The sequence below is a fragment of the Fonsecaea pedrosoi genome (genome assembly GCF_000835455.1).
Source record: "Fonsecaea pedrosoi CBS 271.37 unplaced genomic scaffold supercont1.1, whole genome shotgun sequence".
Classification (NCBI taxonomy): Eukaryota; Fungi; Ascomycota; class Eurotiomycetes; order Chaetothyriales; family Herpotrichiellaceae; genus Fonsecaea; species Fonsecaea pedrosoi.
Genome location: NW_013550615.1, coordinates 5,120,640 through 5,144,600, shown reverse-complemented (window position 1 = coordinate 5,144,600; position 23,961 = coordinate 5,120,640). Strand labels below are relative to the sequence as shown.

At 52.4% G+C, this 23,961-nt stretch overlaps 10 protein-coding genes across 10 annotated transcripts; 3 read left to right on the top strand and 7 right to left on the bottom strand.

The window, feature by feature from the left end:
• Nucleotides 1-1,252: 1,252 nt before the first annotated feature.
• Nucleotides 1,253-2,293, bottom strand: Z517_01881 (uncharacterized protein; the record flags this gene model as incomplete). Its single annotated transcript, XM_013434837.1, has 1 exon — nucleotides 1,253-2,293. The coding sequence occupies one exon, from the start codon at nucleotides 2,291-2,293 to the stop codon at nucleotides 1,253-1,255; it is 1,041 nt and encodes a 346-aa protein (XP_013290291.1).
• A 757-nt stretch (nucleotides 2,294-3,050) lies between these two features.
• Z517_01880 (uncharacterized protein) lies at nucleotides 3,051-6,533 on the bottom strand (the record flags this gene model as incomplete). The annotated part of the gene is made up of 1 exon (XM_013434836.1): nucleotides 3,051-6,533. The coding sequence occupies one exon, from the start codon at nucleotides 6,531-6,533 to the stop codon at nucleotides 3,051-3,053; it is 3,483 nt and encodes a 1,160-aa protein (XP_013290290.1).
• Nucleotides 6,534-6,877: 344 nt separating this feature from the next.
• Z517_01879 (uncharacterized protein) lies at nucleotides 6,878-8,097 on the top strand (the record flags this gene model as incomplete). Its single annotated transcript, XM_013434835.1, has 2 exons — nucleotides 6,878-7,050; nucleotides 7,107-8,097. The coding sequence occupies 2 exons, from the start codon at nucleotides 6,878-6,880 to the stop codon at nucleotides 8,095-8,097; spliced, it is 1,164 nt and encodes a 387-aa protein (XP_013290289.1).
• Nucleotides 8,098-8,100: 3 nt separating this feature from the next.
• Nucleotides 8,101-9,708, bottom strand: Z517_01878 (uncharacterized protein; the record flags this gene model as incomplete). Its single annotated transcript, XM_013434834.1, has 1 exon — nucleotides 8,101-9,708. The coding sequence occupies one exon, from the start codon at nucleotides 9,706-9,708 to the stop codon at nucleotides 8,101-8,103; it is 1,608 nt and encodes a 535-aa protein (XP_013290288.1).
• Nucleotides 9,709-10,545: 837 nt separating this feature from the next.
• On the top strand, nucleotides 10,546-12,609 carry Z517_01877 (uncharacterized protein; the record flags this gene model as incomplete). Its single annotated transcript, XM_013434833.1, has 1 exon — nucleotides 10,546-12,609. The coding sequence occupies one exon, from the start codon at nucleotides 10,546-10,548 to the stop codon at nucleotides 12,607-12,609; it is 2,064 nt and encodes a 687-aa protein (XP_013290287.1).
• Nucleotides 12,610-13,172: 563 nt separating this feature from the next.
• Z517_01876 (uncharacterized protein) lies at nucleotides 13,173-14,113 on the bottom strand (the record flags this gene model as incomplete). The annotated part of the gene is made up of 2 exons (XM_013434832.1): nucleotides 13,173-13,847; nucleotides 13,913-14,113. The coding sequence occupies 2 exons, from the start codon at nucleotides 14,111-14,113 to the stop codon at nucleotides 13,173-13,175; spliced, it is 876 nt and encodes a 291-aa protein (XP_013290286.1).
• A 196-nt stretch (nucleotides 14,114-14,309) lies between these two features.
• Z517_01875 (uncharacterized protein) lies at nucleotides 14,310-15,140 on the bottom strand (the record flags this gene model as incomplete). Its single annotated transcript, XM_013434831.1, has 1 exon — nucleotides 14,310-15,140. One exon carries the CDS (start codon nucleotides 15,138-15,140, stop codon nucleotides 14,310-14,312), a length of 831 nt encoding a protein of 276 aa, XP_013290285.1.
• A 1,299-nt stretch (nucleotides 15,141-16,439) lies between these two features.
• Nucleotides 16,440-18,827, bottom strand: Z517_01874 (uncharacterized protein; the record flags this gene model as incomplete). Its single annotated transcript, XM_013434830.1, has 3 exons — nucleotides 16,440-17,376; nucleotides 17,492-18,637; nucleotides 18,736-18,827. 3 exons carry the CDS (start codon nucleotides 18,825-18,827, stop codon nucleotides 16,440-16,442), a joined length of 2,175 nt encoding a protein of 724 aa, XP_013290284.1.
• A 605-nt stretch (nucleotides 18,828-19,432) lies between these two features.
• Z517_01873 (uncharacterized protein) lies at nucleotides 19,433-21,887 on the bottom strand (the record flags this gene model as incomplete). Its single annotated transcript, XM_013434829.1, has 8 exons — nucleotides 19,433-19,929; nucleotides 19,996-20,260; nucleotides 20,341-20,399; nucleotides 20,487-20,870; nucleotides 21,005-21,154; nucleotides 21,222-21,276; nucleotides 21,338-21,528; nucleotides 21,599-21,887. 8 exons carry the CDS (start codon nucleotides 21,885-21,887, stop codon nucleotides 19,433-19,435), a joined length of 1,890 nt encoding a protein of 629 aa, XP_013290283.1.
• Nucleotides 21,888-22,864: 977 nt separating this feature from the next.
• Z517_01872 (uncharacterized protein) lies at nucleotides 22,865-23,683 on the top strand (the record flags this gene model as incomplete). Its single annotated transcript, XM_013434828.1, has 1 exon — nucleotides 22,865-23,683. One exon carries the CDS (start codon nucleotides 22,865-22,867, stop codon nucleotides 23,681-23,683), a length of 819 nt encoding a protein of 272 aa, XP_013290282.1.
• Nucleotides 23,684-23,961: the final 278 nt, after the last annotated feature.

Below are 23,961 nucleotides of genomic sequence, written 5' to 3'. Positions count from 1 at the left end.
GAGTGTCAACGAGGCTAGCTACTACGTAGGTAGGTAGCTGTCCGGTGAAGCTTTTACCATTGGCAGCTCAGTCACTGTCATCCCAGTGCGACATGTCCCTATCCACCTATCAGGCCGGCGGATCGGAGCTCTTTCTGTACCTAGCACCCCGCCTCCGATGCATTCTACAAGTACACATCATACCTGGGGTGTGGCTGAGACCACTAAGCATACCATTTGCCGACCACGGGTCCTCGACCTAGAGCTCTGTATTCCACACGAGGGCACTGCTGACGAGATCGAGGACCAGGAGCTATGCGGAAGCAGTAGCCGGAGGAGTGTGTGATGCAAAGCTAACGCAGAACGTGGAAGTTGGCAACGAGGGCAACGGGATGGAGAGGCCGGAGCAGAGTGGACAGTGAGAGGATGGTATTTCATCGTGCATGGTGGTGGTGGCGATGATATTCCCGGATAAAGTCATCAACCGCGAAAGTCGATCGCGCGAAGACTCCAACGGGGTTAGTGGCCGCAGGAGGAAGAGGAGAGACTAATGTCTGACAGACGATTTCTATGCCGCATGCTACCAATAGCTCGCGGGCAACCGAGGGGCGAGGGCAGTAATTCTCCTTGTCAGACATGGAGATCATATGTCATTCAATTATCCCCGCGCGAGATCGTTTCCTCGTGCGAGGCTCAACTATTTTCCTCGCTCACCTTCAAGCCTCCAACTTTCGGCCTTTGCACCTCTTTTTTTGTCTCAATTTCTCTGCGCAAACCGCAACGAGTACGCGATAGTCCTCTCGATGAGGACATCTCTGCACGCTCCCCTCCGAGCCAACTCGTGCCCTTGTCCAGATGCAGATCTCGATAGCGATCCTCATCGGAAAGCGAAATCTCAACCCTCCCAGACCTCTGTGCCTCCTCTCACTGGCCCACAGACATCTGACAAATCATGCATGATTCCCGTTTAGGAGAATCTTCTCAGCAACCTGTATCGTCGAATGTCGCCAGTTTCGGACGAGCATCGCATGCCTGACTAGTTTTGACTCGCAGCTGAAATTGAACAACTTGACACTGGGCCTGACAAAGAGAAATGTGTCTGCATACGAACACTGCTCAACACAAAGGATCTCCAAGAGAATGGCGGTCACTACCGCGAATAGAAAGACGATTCTTGAACTCTTCTGAACCGGTTAACCCCTGGCTTGATAACGTCTTGTCAACCATACCAAATGATTGTCAATAACCCGCCCTCTGCAAATGCTTCCATGCTTCAAATCAGGCCCAGCTTCTTGACAGCCTCCCACGAATCCTCGACCGTATTCTGAAATGGCGTAAACTTCAGATCCAGCACATGTTCTGCTTTGCTTCTGTCGATGCTGAAATGGTTTCGCGAATCGCAATGTGCACCTTCCTCTCCCAGGCCTTTCTCTCCTTTCGCCCTTAGTCCAGCCAGCCCGTCCTCAAAGTAGTTGACTCCTCCACAGAGGAGAAACCTCTCACTCACACCCTTCTCCAACTGTAAACCTCTCAAATGCGCTTCCGCCACATCTCTCACGTCCACCCACGCAGGCAGCCCTGGGGTTGCGACCTTTGGCGCAAAGCTTGGGTCCTTGCCCTGGATTGAAGTGACAAGCCTCTTGATGCTCGTGTTCAAACCATCGATTCCTTTCGCAACGTTTACCTCCTGGATCGGAGGCCCGTACACCATTGGCGGACAGAAAGTCACGAGATCCCATGTGACCTCGCCCTTCTCTCTTGCGCTTCGCCACATGTCCCACGCTGCTCGTTCAGCAAAGGTCTTGGAAGCGTGATAGCCGTAAAATCCATCTTTTGCTGCTTCCTCCATGGTGACCGGATCCCAATCGTCTGAGGTGTACTTGTATCCTGGTCGCGGATTCTTGGAAAGATCCACGACGCTGGCGAAAGAGCTCATAATGGTCATCCTCTTCAGTGTCGTGGACTTCAACGCCGAAGACACTACGTTTCGAGTACCGTTGACGGCCGGCTCCACCAGCTCCTTGATCGGGTCGGTGGAAGACGTGAAATAGGGGCTGGCGACGTGACAGATATAGTCGACTCCTTCAACCGCGCGGTCCAACGCGCCGGGGGCTTGGATGTCCGGCACTTCAACAAAGGTAAGGTCACCCGATTTGATGGCTTCGGGATATTTGTCGGCGATGAAGCGGGATTTGGAAAGGGAGCGCAAGGTGCCCCGGACACGATACTGGTGGCCGATAAGTGTGGAGAGGACATGAGCTCCCACGAACCCATTGGGTCCAGTCAAGAGAACAAGAGGTTTGAGGCCTGACATTTTCGTGCTATATGTTTTCAGTGTGTTATGGATTTGTGAGGCTGTTTTGTTTGGGAAGGGATTGTTGATATCTCAAAGATGACAGGGCAAGGTCATCCTCCTCTTTTTATACCTGGCAGGACAAGAGACGTTTCGGAAAACCTCCCACCACTCCATCTTTTGTACGATGAAGTAAGTGCAAGCCGAAGAAATGCCTTTCGGGTCGCAATTGATTGATACCAGATCTTTGACCTCAACGACCCCTGGATGGGTAGTCTTTGTCTCCAAAATGCGGCCGCTTCAACCCCATTGTCGGCGGTGCAAAGCGGCGCGTCTGCCCTTCCAACTGGACTTCTTCGCCGTTGCCTAAATGACCTCGGCGGTTTGTTGCTGACCAAGCTGTCGTGTACCTGCAGTAGCACCGAGTAGCCAGGACTGTCTGACCTGTAAACGGAAAAATGTAACCGTGAGTGCCGGACAAGGACAATGAAGATGATGTCATACGGATTCGCCCTCTTTTCCTGTCTATTCTCGTCACGTGTCGTCTCTCTCACATGCAACAATTGCTCCTTACTTTACATATCGCTCGGGTGCTGCACGGAACTAACGCCACAAAACGCCCTGTGTTCGGCGACGCGAGAGACTGCTTTTTACAAGGAGATTGCACCAGGTTATCTCCTTACCTCCTTTCGCCTGTACACTGTATGACTAACCCTGCATCAATTGTCTATCCCATCGGAAAAGGGCTCTTCCAAAACGGCTAAGACCGGTTTTCAACTCAGCCAAGCAACATCTCCAGCTCCTCGATCCGCCTCTTCTTCCTCTCCTCTTCATTTTCTCCTCCCCCTGATTGGCCGACACCCAGGCTTCCAGCGACCGCCATCTTCCTCTCTTGCACACGAAGCATTCTTCCTTCAATGCTTTCCTTGGTCACAAACCTGATCACCTCCACTTTTTGTGTCTGACCCATGCGGTGCACCCGATCGATCGCCTGTGCTTCAACTGCAAAACTCCACCACGGGTCCATCATATAGCACCGACTCGCCGCCGTAAGATTTAAACCCACTCCACCAGCCCTGAGAGAGAGGAGCAAGATGCGAGGAGCTTTGGGGTCGGATGCATTTTCTGCGTTGAACGCTCGAATGACCTGTGCTCTTACCTTCTGTGACATGGTGCCATCGAATCGCAGATGCGAGAAACCGTGTTTGGTAAGTTGTGGAGCAATAAGGTCGAGAAAGGACGTGAACTGCGAAAACACCACCGCTTTGGTAGCCCGGGGTAGCGCGGACAGGTGATGCAGCAGCGCCGCTATCTTCGCTGATGTTGAAGCAGATGGTGAATATGGATGTAATCGACGGAGTGAAATCTTGCCAGGTCTCGTCACATTCTCATCAGCTGCATACATGTCTCCTTCAGGATCAGAGGACACAGGCGGACTGTTGTGCCTAACAACTTCAAAGACATCTCTCGGATTGATAACTTCTCTGCATGAAAAGCAGCGAGGGACTTCTCCTTTGTCCGTCTGGACCGCGATCGACTTCTCCAAACACTCTTTGCAGGCACTGTGCCAGCAAGTAGTGACGGCAGGGTTAATCATTGGCTCTTCAAAGCACAAGGGACATTCTCCACTTGATTCCTCCTGAATTTGGCGCAAAGCATTGGTAGTGAACGTGGTGATTGGGTCCCTCGATGTGGGGTTTTCCTTCTCTGCAAGGTCACTGTCTTTGGTAAAACGGTCTATGAGATCTTGCAAGTCCATGTCGTCGGCAAACCCGTTTTCATCAGCCGCAGCCGCAACTGCAGCGTCCTCTTCATCTGCCACAATATCCTTGTTCCGAGTCAGCACAGGATGACAGCAAGACTGCCGCAGGCGTAGGATCTGTGCAAAAATTGTCGTGTACGATTTTAAGAGAGTGCCGGCCGCGACGGACTCATTGAACGCGCGCTTGGCCCGCGTAAATATCAGATCATATACTTCCCGTTCTGTCTTCGAGAGTTCGACTTCTTCAACAATGACGGACTTAGGAGGAAGTGGCACAAGCGCTTCGCCTTCGGGGGTCTTCATATCCTTTGTTCTTCTCAGCACCAGGGGCTCCAAGACAGTCTGAACGACATTGAGAGCTCGTGCAATCTCCTTGGACTCAAAGGGCACTGTGATGAATGTCTTCCAAAAGGAGAAGTTGCTCCAAGGTTCAACTTTGAGGAATCTAACCAAGCTGAACAAGTCTTCCAGGCGATTGACGATGGGTGTCCCAGTCAAAACCCATCGATGCTTCGCCTTGATCTCATAACACGCCTTGGACGTTTTGGCCTGCCTATTCTTGATCGTGTGGGCCTCGTCAAGAATAACCCGATGAAAGTCCACGGAGAAGAGGCCACCATGAGACGCGCGATCTCCTCCAGCAGTTGAAACTTGTCCAAACTCTGAAAGTACGGTGCCGTAACTCGTTATAATGACATTTGGAGCAGACGCACCATTTGTGGCAGAGCACAGGGTCTGTAAATTGACCGACTTCTCGCTGCCATAGTAGACCATAGTCCTTAGAGAGCCAGGTTTCGAACATTTGACAGCTTCACTCTCCCACTGTGCCAGTAAGGACATAGGTGCCACGACCAACGTCGTGAAGGGTGCCGCTTCGACTGATGTAGATGTTTGAGGCAGTCTGGGAAGATGATTGACGGATGTCATGGCCTGACCAGCAGCTTCCAGGTCAATTTGTGAACGATTGGAATGGATCAGGCTGTAGATCTCGATTGTCTTGCCCAGGCCCATTTCGTCGGCTAAAATGCCGCCCAAACAGTTTTGTTCCTGGACGGGGAAGTCAAGACTGATTTCCCCGGAGTAGAGATTGACATAAAACTTGTCTTGTCCTTCGACAATGGGAAGTAGTTCATCGTTTGCGTCCTTGGTGGGCCAAGTATACTCTTCCCAAAGCGGGTGCATTGATTGTTGCTTGTCGGATTTTTCGTCTCGCTCTTTGCTAAGCATCCAATGCAAGGCCTGTTTCTGATATTTCCGTAAGTCTAATTGGAAAGTTGGTGCCGGTTCAGCTTCTGGGGTGTTGAAGTCAAACGACTGTGCTTTCCGGTAGAGGGTATCGAGTTGATCTTCCTCCAACTCTTCACCCTCCTCGTCCTCAGAGATGGGAGTGGACATGCCTGACTTGCTCTTCGCTTCCTTGTCTTTGTCGTACTGCTCTGCCATTTCAGCAGCTCTGAGTAGACCTTGCTTCTTGTGCTTGGAAGTTGTCTCGCTGCTTGTAGTTGGATCGAGGTTGACTTCTTCAAATAGTTTGACCAGAGCCACTTGCCGTAATCGAAGGTCTTTTTCGTCGCTGCTCTCCTTCTCTTCGAAAAAACCCGTGGCGCGGTTGTCATCCTTTGGCTTGACAAAGGTATTTGCCTCAAAAGCTGTTTTGAGGAGGTATGCACGAAGCTGCAGGTAGATTGTATCGTTGACTCGAACACGATCAGGCGCGAAAACGCAGGTTCCCTCGAAGCGGCAGATCTTCTGGTCCAGCAAAGTCGATACCCAAGAAGCCGTCTCCTCGGGCAGACGGCCCAGCTCTTCACCTTTTGCATTTGTAAACCGGGTGATCACGTCTGACTTTTGATTCCGGCCTATCAGAGCCACCAATTTCCCACCTCTTCCAATTTTTGTCTTAGGAGCGATCTTTGACCTCTCTATCCTCACCGATTCACCGTGTGCCAACAGGTGTGTGCCGCTTTTTGTCATCCATGCTCCCACACCAAATGACCCAACATACCGTTCAGTGGGCATCGTGGCTAGGGATGCTGTCTTGGAGGTGACGTCTTTCCATGTGGCCTGTGGTAGTGCGGTGGGAAGGCTGTTGGAGGAAGTAGGTGCACTCAGCCAAGAATCTACACTCCTCGAAGGAAGTGATGTCCTTGTCTGTACCGCGGTGGCATTTTTCCATGACCCGTCCAAGTACATATTGATTGCTCGCTCGAGATTGCCATTAGACGCAGCCTCAACCTTGTCCACGACATCCTGAGAAACATCTTCTCCGACAAACGCGCGGAATACGTCGATGTCAAAGGCATGAGGCTTCTCGTTGTCGAGAGCGCTTTGGACGTCCGTGGGGTTCGTTTGACAGGACTCGAAGTCATGATCGGTAGATGAGGTGGCGGATGTAGGTCTGCTAGACGCATTCACGGATGAGGAAGCATGTTCAGGGAGAGCCTCAGGATCATCGACGAAAAAGCGTCTCTTCTTTCGCGGGCGTACATCAATGTCCATGGGAGCGTCCAGTTTTCCAATATCAGTGGCGGAGGGAAAAGATCCTGTTCAATGTGGAAAGGAAACGCGTTAATTGATTCGACGCGCCCGCACGTGATGCGAATCCAGGTTTCACGTCATGACGAGCCAATTTATTGTTTCTCCACAAGCTCTAAGAGCGTTTCGTCCAGTCAGTACAATCATAAATCATATTAGCCCTTGTTTTTTCACACCGATAGCCTTTGGGCATGGGACTCAGAATGTGTGTCCCTTAAATTTCTTGGTTGGCGAAATGGCCACAACCCTGAGCTGAGCAGTCAACACCAGGAGTCAGGCAGTGAGAGCAAGTACACAAAAACTTCAACATGGCTCTTGCTGGAAAGCATGGCCGAGCCTTGTTGTCAATGCGACAGCTAGGTTGTGGAGGATCTAGTCCGAGATACCGCACGTTTACGGCAAGTACGAGGATGTCGCTTTCGCTCGATCCAGATTCGCCGGATGTGAAAAAGGCGCAAGGGTATTGCTCAAATCTTGTTCGGTAAGCTCAAACACACTATGGATACTTTGGGGCTGGTCGCTCATTGAATATACCAGGAACTATGACTCGCCATCATACACTCTGGCCCATTTCATTCAACCGCACATGCTTCCAGCGTATTTTGCTATCCGCGCCTTTAATATCGAATTGGCCAGAATACCTGACGTGGTGTCAATGCCACAGATCGGAGCAATGAGGATGCAATTCTGGCGGGACACCATCGACAAGACTTTTAATCTTGCGCCTCCGTTAGAACCTGTGGCCATATTGCTTGGTTCATATCTAAAGCAAGGATATAGGCTCAACAAAACCTGGTTTCATCGCATCATCACAGCCCGAGATAGGAAACTGACGCATCCCGGCTTCACCAACTTGGCTGAGCTCGAGTCCTATGCCGAATCAACTTATTCGACACTTCTATATCTAACTCTGTCGGCTTTTCCTCTGAATTCTCTGACCGTGGATCATTTGGCTTCTCACATTGGGAAGGCAGCTGGGATAGTGGCTGTGCTCCGTGGAGTGCCATTGCTAGCTTTCCCCCCTCCACCTAACATGCATTCTAATAACCCCCCCGGAATGGGCGGCGCTCCTGCCCGCGAACGACAGGGCGTTATAACGCTACCCTTGGACGTCATGTCCCAAAGTGGTGTCCAAGAAGAAGATATCTTTCGAAATGGAGCAAACGCTTCCGGTCTCCGCGATGCGGTTTTCACGGTGGCCACCCGTGCCTCCGATCATCTCATAACTGCCCGTGCCATGCTCAAAGGCATCCGGGAAAATCAAGGTCCTGGTCACGAATTTGAACACATGCATGATGAAGGTCATGAATACGACAAGCACGAAGTTGGTGCCAAGATGTCTGCCGACAGGACCAAGGAAGAGATCAGCAATGGTTTCGGTGTAATAATGGGCCCTTCTGTCAGCACGCAGTTGTGGCTCTATCGTCTGCAGAAAGTGGACTTCGACATCTTTCATGACAGCCTTCGAAGAGTTGAATGGAAGCTACCATTTGTCGCATGGTTGCGTAACAGGAGCGGCAAGCTATGATCTTCACGGTCGGGATTCGTCTCGCGGAGTCTTCAGGGCCTCTATTCGAGCATTTGTCCTTGCTTCCTGCAGTTGAGACAAGGCATTGGCATCAACGGTATTTCGCCGGCTTCTGCTCAGGGCCATAGCATCCCCCCTTTTGCCCAGGATTGCTTCGATCGCGCCTACCAGAGCTTGCGAATCGTAGTACATCTGGCCTTTTGAGCACTTACGACCGTAAAGCTTCAAGCAGTCGATCCCCAGAGAGGCGAGATGATCTCGGTCGACATGTGGGGTGCCTTCTCCAGTTAGGTGAATGACATGGGTCACGTACTTGCGGTAAATCGAGTCTCGAGCACCATCACGCGAGGGGCGGTTTGTGCCGGGGAAAAGGAATTCACCGTGTCGTGCAGCTGCAGGACTTGATGGCGCCGACGTCTTCAATGTGTCGGCTGACCGCGAAGTGTGAAGCTTAGTTCTCGGTAGACGTCCCTGGGACTGTTCGCAAGCACGGGCGATTGCCTCCACGAAGTCAAATGCAGAAAAAGGATTCGAACTCGGGCCTGTCTCGCGATCCAAGGATCCATTCAATATGAGAATCTTATGTCGGGCAGAGGTCGAGCTCAGAGCCTCTCCGACTCCTTTGAGGACAATGGATGGAAGAATTGAAGTGTAGAGGGAGCCGATAGAGTATATAATAGCTTGGGATTGGTTGATGGCCGAGATTACTCGTGGATTGGCCGGGGGTAGCATTTCCTGCCCGTAGGGATTGATGTACCATATTCGCTCTATTCGGGCTGGGAGGTCTTGGTCCAGGTCTTTGCTGAATTTGATGTTTCGCTGCCGTAGCGTCGGGAGAGTCCCGGGCAAATGAGCGTCCTCGATCTCCTCAGAGTGCTCAGAATGGTGGCGGGCACGAAAATCGGACGGAGAATTTGAAGGCGACACTGTCGGCATCTCCAGGGCGGTCTTGGCCGCAGGGTGCGAGATGTTGTTCTGTCCCACTATAATCTCGCCGTTGGCCAGGCCAGCCGCAATGTGATGCGAGAAGTTGGAATTGATGCTGGGTATCACCCGCACTTCCCCGTCGGGGATGGCGCACAGGCTGCTCAACAAGTAGATTGCAGATTCAAAACTGCCACTGAAGAGCCGCGCGCCAGTCAGAAACAGATTGCCGACACTGGCAGACGTGAAGTCGAAAGTGGAAGAAGGCCTCGCTCGCTTCATGATCTCGAGGTTCAGCAGGTTGAGAAACGAGCGGATCAACTCCTTCTTCGCCGACGGGATGCCGTGCCAGAGTTCAGACGTGCCCCAGACTATGCTCTGCCATTGATCCGCCGCGTCCGTCGAAGACGAGGACGACAACCGGTGATTGAACAAGTTGGAGATGGCCGACCGTTCGGTCGAGGGCGGATCGGTGGGGATCAAACGGACCAGTCGACTTCGCACGTCTCCGATTCCCGGTCCTCCAAAGACACGTATCAACTCGGAAGAGGAGCCGCCGTTGTCGCTTATGGGAATGATGTAGGACAGAGGGCAGTCTTTGCTTTCGCGGACGGCTTCAAAGACATCGACGAGAGAGTTGGCAGCGCTGCCGCCGGAGAAGACCACGATGCCCTTGGCGGTTGGCATGGTGGATTTTGCCCTGTAGTCGACTCAAAAGAGCATGTCAAGGGATAGTAAACCCTTTAAGTGCTCGGAGCAGGCATGAATGGTGGGTGATATCAGGGATGAACACTGTGTCCAGGATATCAATTCCGTGTTAGGTGACTCAGCCTTGCGATCTGAAGTTGCGGGCGATAATGCGGAATGGCTGGTCTAGGAAAGATAGCCGACGACTTACTCGACATGGTTAGTGTCGGTTCATATTTGGCAATGGTGCCGAGGCCGCCGTCAAAGCGATAATAATGCGCCTTACAAGGTGTCGATGGGCGAGTTGGTTGATAAAAAAAAAGGAGACTGACTATGATACGCGTTCTCTTTCGGGGAGGTTCACTGTGGACTCTTGTTGGCATGAGACAGTGGTTGAGACCACTCTGTGACCAGGTCAGCGACCTAGATAAGAACGTCATTGTTGGTGCCCACTCAGAACGGCCTAGATCTGCCCATTGGAGGCGCAACCTGCAGCACTTGGAACCACATGCGCCCCTGAGGGATAGCCTGCACCGCCTAAAAGCTTAGACCATGGGGGCGCGTTCGACATGTCATTGGTGCCATTGGCCTCGTCCCCTGTTACCACAAGTTCCCCTCCACCTAACGGCGCCTCTCTCCATCCATCGCGGTATGGGAATTTTATTCTGGGGCGGCGTTTCTTTTCAGCTGATCCTTCAGCACTGCGCTTTATGACCTTGTCGCTCAATTTCACCCCTTTGATCTCACCCTCGTCTCCCTACTTGTGTCGATGCTGAACCTTTCTCTTGTATTCTACCAAATGTCCCGCTCTTGGGAATTTTCCACCCGTACCTCAAAATGGTGACCCATCCTGCCCATGTCGTGGTTTCCTCGAAGCGCACGTCCCTCGAGTCTGTCGGTGAATCCGAAACCTCCTTAGCCCGCCACTCCCGAGAACATGGCCACCGCGGGCGTCACGAGCACGACCTGGAAGCTCAGAACACGGTCGTGGAAAATCACCCGCAACATATCCGCATCCGGGATAACACGGAACACCATCACCACGATGGAGAGGGCGCACCGCATTCGCCGAACCTTCATCGCAGCGAGACCGGGGTCTCCAAATACTCGGTCAGGTCTCTGCGGAGGAGGGGTCGAGCAGAGACCAATGTTTTGTACGGCGCAGGCGAAATGGGCAGAACTACAGGATGGACTCCTGGGCAGGAGCCGGGCATAGACACCAGCGACCCTGCTCCTCCGTACAGTCTGGGTGCCGCAACACCTGCCGATGCTGCGCAAATGGAGAGATTGAACCAACGGTGTGAGATTACGGTGGTGGATTTCAGCAACGAGGCGGTTTCTACGACAGATTTGGACAATGACAACATTGAAGAATTCCTTCAGAAAGGCGCTCCAGAATGGGCTGATGTACGGTGGATCAATGTCAATGGGCTATCTTGGGACGTGATTCGAGTACTGGGAAACCACAAGCATCTTCACCGGCTGGCTATTGAGGATTTGTTCAATACCAAAAATCGCACAAAGGTCGACTGGTACAGTGACCATACCTACATGATCCTTCCCTTGCAGAAGCTCATCAACATCGAGGACAACGAACTCGACTACGATTCGGAAGTCGACGACAAGGAGGACTTGGAATCTGTTGATGCCGAGTCCGAATTTCGGACAAGGATCATCACCGAACGCCAGCGAAGGCAACGGCAGCGGAAGCGGAAGGGTGCCATCCGGTCTTTGATTGAGGATCTGCAAAAGCCCCTGCGGAAGGAGAAGAAGAAAGAGACTCTTAGATCTCCAGATATCATAGGAGACGGAATCCAGCCCTCGAACAGTTTTAGACACTCGAGCAAAGCGGAAACGCCATGGGCACCCAGGACCATTCGCACCATGCAACGCTACCATGCCGGCCCAAACCAAGACCGAATCGAGTACATGGAGCGCCACGCTGTCCTTGGACATAAGGGTATTGGAGTCTCCATGGAACAAGTTTCCATTTTTCTTTGCGCCGACAACACCGTCATCTCCTTCTTTGAGTACTCTGCGCACGATGTACAGACACCTATCATCCGCCGGTTACAGTCTCCTGGCACAATTCTCCGTCAGTGCTCTGATGCCAGTATGCTCTGTCAAGCCATCCTTGACGCGATTATCGACCTGGCTCTTCCCGTAACAACGGCATATCAAGACGCAATCGGAGATTTGGAGCTCGACGTTCTCACCGACCCGGACATTCATCAATCTTCCACCTTGTACATCTTGACCTCGGAAATCGCGATCCTCCGCAACGCCATTGCTCCGGTAGTTCAGCTCATCGGTGCGCTGAAGGATCACAAGACCAGTGCCCAGCCTACGATGATAACTCATTCGCGTATCGCCAGTCCGGCGGCTCTCGACCAACAAAACATCGACCCTATGAACAAGGCTCCGCTTTATCATACCCAAAGCAATAATCTCCGCAAACACTCCAGTGCTCCCCTAATAGTGAGCAGCGTCGAGATTTCTCCGCTCACGGTCACCTACCTGGGAGACGTAGAGGACCATGCTCTCCTGATCCAGGATAGCTACGACCAGATGCGCCGCAACGCTGACAATCTTGTCGACTTGATCTTCAACACCGTGTCGGCGTATCAAAACGAATCTATGAAACAGCTCACCATTGTGACATGCTTTTTTCTTCCTCTGACGTTCTTGACTGGATATTTTGGACAGAACTTTGCGACTTTCCCGGGTGTGACGGAGCATAGCGACGCGTTCTTCTGGGTCATTGCCACGCCCGTGTCGGTGGTGGTGTTTTTGTTATTGATGAGGGACGTCATGGTTCGCTGGCTGGGCCGGTGGGCGAACAAGGCGTTGATCGCCCGGGGCAGGAAAAGGCGGTTGGCGCAGACCGGACAGCAGAGTTGAACCGTCTTCCTCGGTTGCGGGTAAGGGCATTGATTTCATTGGGATGGAGCAATTTACTAGCAGTGTTGTACAGTACAAGCTCGACATCTTTCTGTTTCTTTTGAGCGTGAGGGATCGAGCGAGCGAGCGTTGTTGGAAAGAAACCTTGTACATTTTTGGCTATAATGGAACCAAACCTGGATCGAAACAAAACTTCAACTATAACATGAGCCCCTTCACTTGAGAGGATGCCTAATCAGGCTTAGCTTGACTTCAGCTCCGTTGCGCTTAGATACACCTAGACTACGCCTAGGTAACCAAGAAGAACGAGCGCCTTAAAAAAATGGTCTCTCATGCGAGCCGGGAGCGGGGGTCTATCATTACGCACAGACAAGTCGAAAACTGGCTCACTCGTTGTAGAATCTCGTATTACTTCGAAGCAGGAGGAGAAAGAGAAGGGAGGAGAAGATAGAAGGAGCCAGGATGAGGAAGAGGAGAAAAATAGGGCGCAAGAAGCTAGAAGATACTCATGCACCATCAACTCAGAAGTCACAGACAGCAGAACCTGGTTCAACAGTCAGGGGTTACCAGCAAGTTGGTTGCGGCGGGACCCAGAGATGTTTGATATACTCTGATTCAGCGAAGAGCCTTTCCAGAGACACTTCGTCTGAAGAAGACAAGTTCGCAACGCTGAGATTTTTGTTGACAGGAATCTGGGAAAGTAGAGCTAGTCCAGTTTCCAGGCCCTGCGCTTCATCTCGCTGGTTCTCTTGCATTTTCTCCAGGGAGAATCGAATGTGTGGATGTGTGATTGACGCGCTCAAGTCGATGAGGTAGACTTTAGACTCTAGAGTCTGAACCAAGATATTCGATGCGCGGAGGTCCCCGTGCGCGACTCGGGCGCTATGCAAGGCCTTGAGCTTTGCGCGTATTTGATCTGCAATATCTCGACTTAGTCGGACCCGCCAGAGTGGGTGCCCATCGATCCACTCAAACAGAATACCTGGCATATCTTGGTCGGCCGCTGAAGGAGGTCTGTTCCACGTTAAAGGATGGATTTCAAACTTCCGAGATAAATAGATTTCTGCTCTCGCTGGGATCTTTACCCAACCGTAGCAGAATGGAGTGATCTGGCCGTTGAGGCCTTGTTGGATCAGCGAGCCGTTTGCGCGGCATTCGATGAAGAAAGGGTCGAGGAGGTATCTTCGGTTCGTTCCCCGGAGTCGGGAGACGTTCAACTCTGGATGGTCGAACTTGAACTTTATGCGAGATTTAGAAGGTATCCGAAGGGTTAAAGGGGGTTTCCTCAATGACATCGACTTACAATCTTCAAGACATATTGCTTGTCAGCAATACGTACTTTAAACACGTGGCCGGCGCCTCCTCCGCCCGCGTAGCTCAAGAAGCGGATTTTCCTGTCCTTCTGGTTGAAGCGCTCGAGAAGGAGAGACTCAAAGTTGTGGGGATTTGACGAAGATTGCGGTTGAGGGTCTTTATCTGGGCATGGGGAGTTGTCTGTTTCCATGGGATTTGGGCAATCAATAATCTGGCTACAGTCTGGCGGAGATTAGGAGACGCGTTGGGATGAGGGATACCGATGGTTGTTACACAGTGTAGAAGTGAGGGCGGTGAACGGGCCAACACGTGACCTCATGTGACCAACTCTCAGGATGTTTGGAGGAAGAACGACATAATAATCTGATTCAATACTTTCATTTTCTCTATGGCCACCCCCCGTTCACCTTGAGAATCTGACCGGTAATGTAGCTGGACTGATCACTGAGCAGAAAGACAATGGCGTCGGCCAGTTCCTCGGGCTCACCGAACCTCTTCAGGGGAATCAGCGGATACACCTCCCTGCTCATATCGCCTCGCTCTGCGTCGTCGAACTGCGCCTGAGACAGCGGCGTCCGTACGCCACCAGGCGCTACGAGGTTGACGCGTACACCGTGGGGCGCGAAATCCAATGCCCAGGTCCGCGTCAGGCCTAGCACCGCGTGCTTGCTGGCCACGTAGGCACCCAGAGTTTGGAAGCCGTAGTAGGAGGCGCTGCTTCCGATGTTGACGACCGAACAGGCGCCGCTGTGGCCCGGCACCCATTTCCACGGGTAGGCAGACTTCTCTCCATTCTTTGGCTTCTTGGCCAGAATGTAGCGCAGGAGCTCGGTGCCGACGTTCCAAGTGCCCGTGAGGTTGACGTCGATGGTTTTGTGAAAGGTCTCGTCGTTCTCGAGGATCCCGCCGCTCGACGGACAGATCCCTGCCGAGTTGACCAGGCCGTCAATCTGTGGCGTGCGCGACAGAATGGTCTGAAACGTCTGGCTGACTGAGGGGCGGGAGGAGACGTCAACCGATGGATACGAGAACACCTTGGCCCCGGACGCGGTGTTTCGCTTTGCTGTCGCGTCGATTGACTCGGGGAACGACGCTGCGCGGTCGAGGAGGTGCACTGTCGCCGAGCGGGCCAGGAGTTTGTGTACCGTGGCCAACCCAATGCCCGATGCGGCGCCGGTGACGATGTAGGCTCTGTTGGCGAGAGATGTTGACGCCATTTGAGAAGTCGTATAGCAGGATTCCTAAACAATAGGATCGAGAACAAAACCTAAGAACTCAAAATCAATGTTCGGGTGAAATGGTCAAATGGGATTTTGTGAGTTGCTGGATATCTGGTCTAATAATCAAAACACCTCTCAACTCTAGTCAAATTCCACAGACTAGAGAGACTGTTGTTGTCAAGACAAGGTATTGTACAAATGAGAAATAGAGGATGGACCAAGTCGGGGTTGACACAGGATGTATCCGCGACCGCTGCTCTTGCGTGGGAAGATCCCGATTGACCTAGTCATACCTCGTACAAAGGATATAAATGACAAAGGAGAACATTGGAAGTCCTGGGGGAGATCAAACCTGATCATCACCTCCTCTGCGAGGGGCTGGTACCGTACGAACCACGTTTCAAACTTGCGAGTAAATCGACGGGTAACCAAAAAAACCGAGACCCAGATTAGATGTGGGTCTTCATTGATATAATATACATTGTCATCGCCGTGACTGCCAGAAAGTCCAGGGCCCCATGTGGATTCTCTTCCACCAGGGAAGGGGTTTCGACCTCGTTATGTGTCAACACTTTCGTTTGTCATCAGTTTTGAAAACCTACTTGACTTGGCCCCACAGAGGCCTTGCCCAATCACGCTTAATCTCAGCAAGGTACGTGACTAACTTGTTCGGGATATCAGTCTATCGTTCTTGGCAATACTGGTCTCTGAATCCTGGAGTGGAGAAAGATATTTCTTCACCCCTGGGACGGTGGCACGGGGTGTGGATGCTGTGTATTTGATGTTGATGTTCCGCAGCCAGAAGTGTCATTGTTCGTGTAAGTCAAGTACCCTGTGCTAACTGTCCTAAAGGAAAATTACGCAACAAAATACAACCATGAATGGCGTGATCCACACGTGTCCATGACAATGTGAGTGCGTTACTGCAAATCGTGGACATCAATATTCTGGAAAAGCCAGCGGGGTAAAATTTCTTGCCACCGTCATCGTTGCCGCCGTTCAATCCATTAATTTTCGTTGCAACTTTGCAGGTATCCACGTAGAAAGTTGAATTGTGTTGTGACTAAGTTTACAAGGACATGAAAAAGACTACCTAAATGCCCACTTTGAATAGGTACAGGGTCAGATACTGCGACATTAGAGCCTCGTTCTGTCACTACTTATTGCGTACCTAATCGAGTCCTTTTTGTGCAAAACCCATCTTCCCTGCCGCTCAGTGCGTTAAGACACACTCTTACTCCGAGCTTGTTGGTGCAACAATCTTTTCTAGAACTGCCCGGTAGTGTTCTGCCCCAGCTATACCGATCTCTCCAGTGCCTTTTGGTATATCTGCATCGTCTGCTCCGTCATTTCGATTGGCCCATCAGGGGGGGCTGTGGGAATGCGGCACGAGCGACCTTGGGCCACGACATTCTCGTACCCGTCAAACTTGAGCTCGGGGTACTTGTCGAAGAGGGTGCGGTCGAACCGCCACGATCGACTCGCGTAGAGACGGATGTCGTGTGAGAGTTTGAGGACCGATGCCGGGGTCGTGAAGATATCGACGAGGTTGAACGGTTTGCCACCACCCGAATGCGAAGCTGAGGTCGATGATGAGGAGGCAGCGGCATAGTCGTAATCGTCTTCCTTCCCGGAGACACCCCCGGCTGGTGGTGAGCCAGCGTGCTCACTCAGCGCAAACTCGGCATATATACCACACGGATCGTCGTCGACATTGAGCATGCCCTCATCGGCCGACTGGTTAGCATAGTCTGCCGTGGCAGGCGCCGAACCGGGCGACCGGCCCGGCTTGCTGCGGCGGCTGTTGTTGTTTTGGTTTTCAAAGGCCACGTCGATGGCGCGGAAGATGTTCCATATTCCAAAGTAAGCCCGGCCGCGTGGAGCCTGGGGCAGGATCTGAGCGAGGTCCGGCACCTCGATCACGTACGAGTTCATCATGTCGCACAGCAGTCTGTCCAGGACCACCGATTGGTTGTAGTACATGATGATCTTGTCTCGCAGCTCCGAATACGGAACCCAGTCGATCACGGCCGAATGCGGGACAGAAAGTTGTAGCTCGGTTGGTTTGTAGTTTGCCCCGAGCAGGTTATACGTGTCGTACGAGGGACAGATGCGCCACAGCAGGATCGGTCCGATGATTTGAGGCACTTGAGACTTGAACCACACCGAGTAGGACGACGGCCAGGCATTTTGGACAAACAGAGACATGATAGTCGAGCACGAGCGGATCAGCCTGGGAAGATGGGAATTAGTCTTGACTCTGCAAGCAACACTGCGCTTCCACCTCTCAAAGGGAGGGAAGAGGGAAAGGGAGAGGAGAAAAGAAAGAAAATCGAGAAGTCTCTTACTTTTCCCTGCTCGATCCATCTGGGGCAGCATCGATCCGGCAGCGGACTTGGAGCTCCAGAGTCTCCATATGTCTTGCAAAGGCAGAGGAAGGATTGTTTGGGGATAAATCCCCGCCAAACCATGGTGGGAAGTGGCCAGCAGGAAGGCTGAGGTTGGTCTGCCCAGGAACACTTTGGAGGAGCGGATCAGGACCATGCTGCTGATGCTGATGCTCCTGGTGCTGTCCTGCTTGCTGCAGCGATGCTCTCTGATGGACGGGGAGGTCTGGGTGACCCGGCGCAGCGGTATGCGTATGCAATGTCTGGCCGGCAACCTGCTGAGCAGTGTCAAAACTTGCCGTGGCACTGGCGCCAACAGCGGCAGGAGATGTCATCCTTGTCGCTGCGCGTGGTGAGGCAAAGGTCGTGCCATAGACTTGGAATCCTATAGGTCCCATGGGTTGTGAGTAGAATTCAAGGCTGTTAGGGTCACCAACACCCCACTCGGGGCTTGCCGCCTGCACTGTTGCATTGGGAAGACTTCCGTTATGATTGACAAAGTGATGAGAAGGGTGTTGTTCCCCTTGGTGTGTCCCGGTTTCGGGCTGCAGGTCATCTGCCGAGCTTGGAGAAGGGTTCAATACTGGAACGTTGTCGTTTGACGTTTCGTCTGGTGGGCGAGTTTCACGCCCTGTGTCTGTTCTCTGGGAAGCTTCAGACCGAGATAAACGCTCGTTGTCATGCTCTGTGTGGTGGGGTTGCAGGTTCAGCTCGGTTAATTCTGGATACTCTGCATACTCGTCCGAGAGGTTGCCAGGGTTCAAGCATCCGGGACTGGAGCTTTCTTCTTCGTAGGCTAGATTACTCAATGGCGACGACATGGGATTGGTGTCTTGGAGCTCGGGAGTAGAGTCCGAGTCTTCCAGCCCCTTGACGTGAAGGATCTTGCCGACCTCGGTGCCTACGGCGTGTAGCGAACATGATAGCTTCAAAATCTGCGCCCGCATCTTTAACGTGGCTGTTCGCAGGTCTGCGAGCTCCTTTGACAGAGCCTTGTTCCGTGCGCTTTCCGTCTGAGTGCTCGCCTTGGATGCTTTCTCGAGGCTCTTGATGTACAGAGACTTGCGCTCCCGAAAGTGGCGTTGGGACAGACGATTCCGGATTCTCCTGCAGATGGTAAAAAAAAAATAACCTCAGGTCAGTACATGTCGTGACCGCTGAAATGGTGACCAAGAATTAATTGACTGGTTGCAAGGGCTGTCCACCTTTTGGAGGCTTCATCCATGTCATCCCATCCCTCGAATGTCGCCGCCGCTTCCACCTCGACTGGTTGGTTTTCTTTTCTTCGCCTCGGCATCTTTTCGTTAGACGATGGCTTACGTGATTGGAATGCAGAGACAAATCGTGAGATATATATATATATATATACGAGCTTCGAGTAAAGAAGAGAATCGGTAAAGTCAAGCAAGACGAGGGGGGCAAGATGGTGTGGAAGCGAGGAAGCAATCAAACAAACAGAGAATCGGCCAGAAAAAAAGTCCCCACGATGTTTCTTCGGCAGAATCTGGGGACCCCGTGGATCAACAATCAATTCCTCGTTCCGGCGTCCGACTAGTCTTCCCTCGGTTTACCCCTCAAGTGGCCGAGCTGCTCGATCTGCCAATCACTCGGATTGGGCTTTGCTGGGCGGCGAGAATCGTGTCAGAAATGGGTCTTGACACGATTCAAGCAAGTTCTAAACCTAATTGGGGATCAAGAGGATCAAGAGGATCAAGAGGATCAAGAGCTGTTATCTTGGCCCTCTGATGACCTCCCTCCCGTTGTACAAGCCAGGTCTAGCCACGGATCAGTCTAAGAGACCTGGATCTCGTTGAGCAAATTCCCTCACCATGGTACCCCCAAATATACTAAGATTGTGCCACCCATTCCAGCATCCAAGGCCACTCTCCAGCTCCTTGAATCCTACTCAGTTGGCCGCACACTTTCCTCTTCATGTGATGCGACGTGATGCGTCTTCACATCTTCCCCAATATCCTTCTTTTCCACGTCGACCGTCAACTCGGGCCTGACCCCCCCTCGGCCATAAATCTGCTTAGGTGTGTGACCTGTCATATAGCGGTCGTAGTCCTTCATATACAGCGCCGCGAGAACGGCCACGCCGCCGACAGCCAGGGCGGCGTAGTAGACGTAGGCAAATGCGTCGGCATAAGCATCTTCGGCGGCACGAGCGACAGCAACTTGTATCTCTATGGTGATTCCCGGGACGCTGGCCAGTGCCTCGGCGGACTGAGTCTGAATCGCCTGAAAGAGTTGCACGAGCGAGGACTGGGGGAGACCGGCCTGGAGGGCGGCGCGCGTCACGTACGCACCGACCTTGGCGGTGGCTTTGGAATTGAGGATCGCCACGAAGACGGCCGTGAAGACGGCGCCCGAAATCGACCGCAGACCGGATAGCACAGCTGAGCACAAGAATTTTGTCAGGCTAATGAAGACGAGGAACAGTCATGACGGTTAGACAAACATACCATAGACCATGCCAACATCTGCGTCCTGAGCATCAAGCTGGACCATAATTGTCGTACCTGTTTCCAGCCATCCTATCGGGAATGCGGTGAGAAATGCGAACGCAATGGCCTGGCTCTTCTGAGAGCGGTTGACCTGAGAAAGGGCGGCGGTAAAGGCGAGGCTGAATATGAGAAGTACCAAGACCTGGCGGCGCAGATGCTTGATGACGGACACCAAGGGAAATAGAATCATAATTCCACCCCAGATTCCCCATCCTATTGCTGTCTATGTGAAGGTCAGCTTGAAAGAACGATTCCCGGAGCTCAAAACAAAGAGATGGAAAGGGTGGTGTGCGGCGGTCGTACACTCATCCAAGCCGAAGTCTGCCAGTCTCGATTCTCAGAGCCATAGACCAGGACGACCTCTGTAAAACAGACCCGAAAAGTCTTGATGTTAGCCAGTGAACTTGCTCTTATTTGCTAGTGTAATTGCCGAGATGTTGTCCACTTACGTTGAGGCCAAATGACATTCAGGGCGATGTACATGGCTCCCGCGGCCATGGAGACAATGTTCAGACAAACGTAGCCTCGTATATCTTTGAACAGAGTCATGTCGACAATCGGGTTGGGGCTCGGTGTGTATACCTCGTATATGACGAAAATGATGAGTGTGACTCCTCCAGTAATTAGTAGGCCGAGGATGCGCCCTGATGTCCACGGCTGAGGGTTGCCGCCCCAGGAAACTCCGAGGATGAATAGAGTGAGGCCCGCAACGAGCAGAAAGAGACCAAAATGGTCCATGCGCTTGAATTCTCGCCGTCGAGAGCGATGACCACCGTGGAGTTGATCAAAGGTCGGGGGGTGGTAGACCAGGATCTGGATAATCCAACCGGAGCCTGTGCGAGAGGAGGTCAGAAGATCGTATTCGCCTGGCACCTTTCAAGAGCAGCTGCGGTCGAGAGGCGTAGGGGTAGAGGACGATCAGCCACTCGACATATGCTGCTCTGGCCTCTGTATCCTTTTCACTCACCAACCAAGATAAGGTAAATATAGTAGATCCAGCGCCAGCTTCTCGTCTCGACAAGTGCACGAGCGATATATGCTGCCAATCCGGTGGATGTGACCATGGGGATCAGCATCATGAACACGGCCAGAAACTTATATCGGTGAGGTAACAGCTCTATCGATGAGTCGATCAGCAAATCTTTCAACAGAGCCAAGGCCGCAAATGGGTTGATATTCTTTACCTCCAGTAAAGAGGCTCTGCGAAGAATGAACCCCAGATGCGAGACCAATGATAACCTGTAGATATCAAGACGTGTCAGAGCAAATAATGTGACAACGGGGAAGAAGAGAGACACACGTTCGCCCCGATCAGGGTGTTCATATTCTTTGCCGTGCAGGCCACGATCCCTCCGATTATCGCGAGTGCTCCAGCACCGAGCACAAAATTACGTCGTCCAAACTTATCCGAAACACGTCCTGTGATCAACAAGCTGATGGCGTTGCACAATGTCCATACGATGGAAAAGAGGCTCATGTCAGTGCTCGGGCCTGTGGCTTTGTGTCAGACTCTATCTTCAGAAAAGGTTCAAACGGGGAATGAGCAAGGCAATTCACGCACCGATGTCTAGATTGATGAATGTCAGGACCGACGCAGGAACGGCAAAGCCAAAATACGACGAGACCACGGTCAGAGACATTGAGACCATGGTGCCGACCAAGGGAATGCTGGTGAAGTATTCTCGTGGCAACTCCTCCACCTCCTTGGCTAGGAGGTTTGCGATCCTGATGTCCTCCTGATATTCCTCATCATGTCGATCGCGAGGTTTGGCAAGATGGAGAGCATGGTGGTGGTGGTGACCATCGTCAGGATGATGATGTACCTCAGATTCGCTGATTGTATCAGCCATGACGGGACCAAAAAGCCAGTGGGCTCAAGTTGTATACAGCGAAAACGGGTGAATTATTGTTCGACATTCTCTCCATCCCTAGCCCAACAGGCAAATATATCTATACATATGTCGTACAAGACTCTACCCAACATTCTGGCCCAACTATCTACGAGTCGAGTCCTGACTAGTCTGCAAACGGACAAACATCAACCATATTACCGGAACTCTGTCATTTCTCTGTCATTCTTTATGTGGTTCAATCATGACAAATGCTACCGCCCTCCTGATTTTTCTGTCGGTATCCGTGTCAACATCCTCCAGGTGAATGCCCCACATACCCCGGAGAATGATCCGACTCGAGTCAGGCCAAGGCCGGGGTAGCGGAACAAGGACTTGCATATGAGGATAATTGGGCCAGGGCCAAATAAGGCAAGGCGGCGTGGGGTTTGTTGTTTGACAAAACACAGGGACAGTCAGAGAATGGGCAGGTACTTCACGCTAGCATGTCTTGGGCACAGATTTGTCTGCAATACGAGATGTCTGAATGAGTGCCTGAACTATGGCTTCTTGAAGAAATTGGTCCAAGTTCTACTTTGAGAATGTTCCCTTCCGTGCTGTTCATCATTCGATATGACGAGGCATTATTACTGTCACATGGTCGAGGCTGGTTTACCTTCCCTACCAGGACGGCTTACCCACTAATTATTACTTAGCTAGATATAGCCTGATTCAAGTTAATACGACTCTCTGGGCTGGTATGGCCCAGTTTTCTTGCTCCGATCCCAATAGGTATGGTCAAACCACACAGCCATGTAGATAAATCCAATCGAGTATGCCGATAATGGAGGTCTCAGCTTCTTCGCTTTCCGATCCCAATCAGTATAGTGGAACCAGAAAACTACATAGATAAAAATCCCAGCCTTTTCGCGCCTTCTCTGATCCATCCGTAACAAAGACCCATCACCCACACAATATCTCCTAGTGAAGGGAAACCAATGGAATCGCTGACTGGCAAGACTTACATTGTGACGGGGGCTGGATCTGGCATCGGACTGGAGACGGTTCGAAAGCTGGTCAATGCCTCGGCCGTCGTCCATGCAGTCGACTTGGTCGCCACCCCTCCCCCCGACTACAAGGAGTGGCAGCAGCAGCAGCAGCAGCAGCAGCGACAGCAAGGGCAGGTACACTTCCACGGGTCCGTAGACGTCAGCTCCCGCGTCGCCGTGACGAAGCTGTACGATGCCATCCGGGCAATCTCTCCCCGCATCGACGGACTGGTGAACAGCGCCGGTGTCTGTCCAGGCGGCGATGGGTACTTGCAGAGCGACGAGACCTACGACCTGACCATGCGTGTCAACGTGACAGGGACATGGAACGTCACGACGGCTCTCCTGGCCGTTGTGGACCAAGAGTCGCCCAACAGGGGCCGAGACGGTCCAGCCCCGGCCACCACGCGCGCCAGCATCGTGAACCTGGGCTCCAGCGCGTCTTTGTGCCCTTGGCCCACGCTCGCCGCATACACGGCCAGCAAGCACGCCGTGCTCGGGCTCACGCGGTCTTGGAGCCACGACTGGGCGCACAAGGGCGTGCGTGTCAACATGGTCGCCCCGGGAGGCACGGACACGCCGCTGGCTAGGGCACAGCTGGCCGACGGGGCAGGAAGGGGAGAGGCGCTCACGGCAGGGCTGGCCCTCATCCCGCTCGGACGACTGGGTCGTCCCGAAGAACAGGCCGACGCCATCGTCTTCCTGCTGAGTGACGCGGCGTCGTACATTACTGGCCAAGTTTTGCCCGTCAACGGTGGCTTTCCCTGATTTATGTCAGTTTGGACAGAGTCATGACTGCAGTGGCAAAGGAGAGGACTTGTACAGCGGATTCATACACGTGCCGGGACTTATTAAACACCTATGGACATCAAAATAGCATGTGCAACTCATGAAGGTGGACAGATGAATAAACAGAAGAATTGTCCGGAGTAGAAACATTGTCACGTAAATGAGTTCGATAAGCTAATATATGTGCTAGAGGACATGTACACCGTCTCTGTAATCCTCGCGATATCAGTCTGCTATCCTTCCGCGCGTCCTCATGG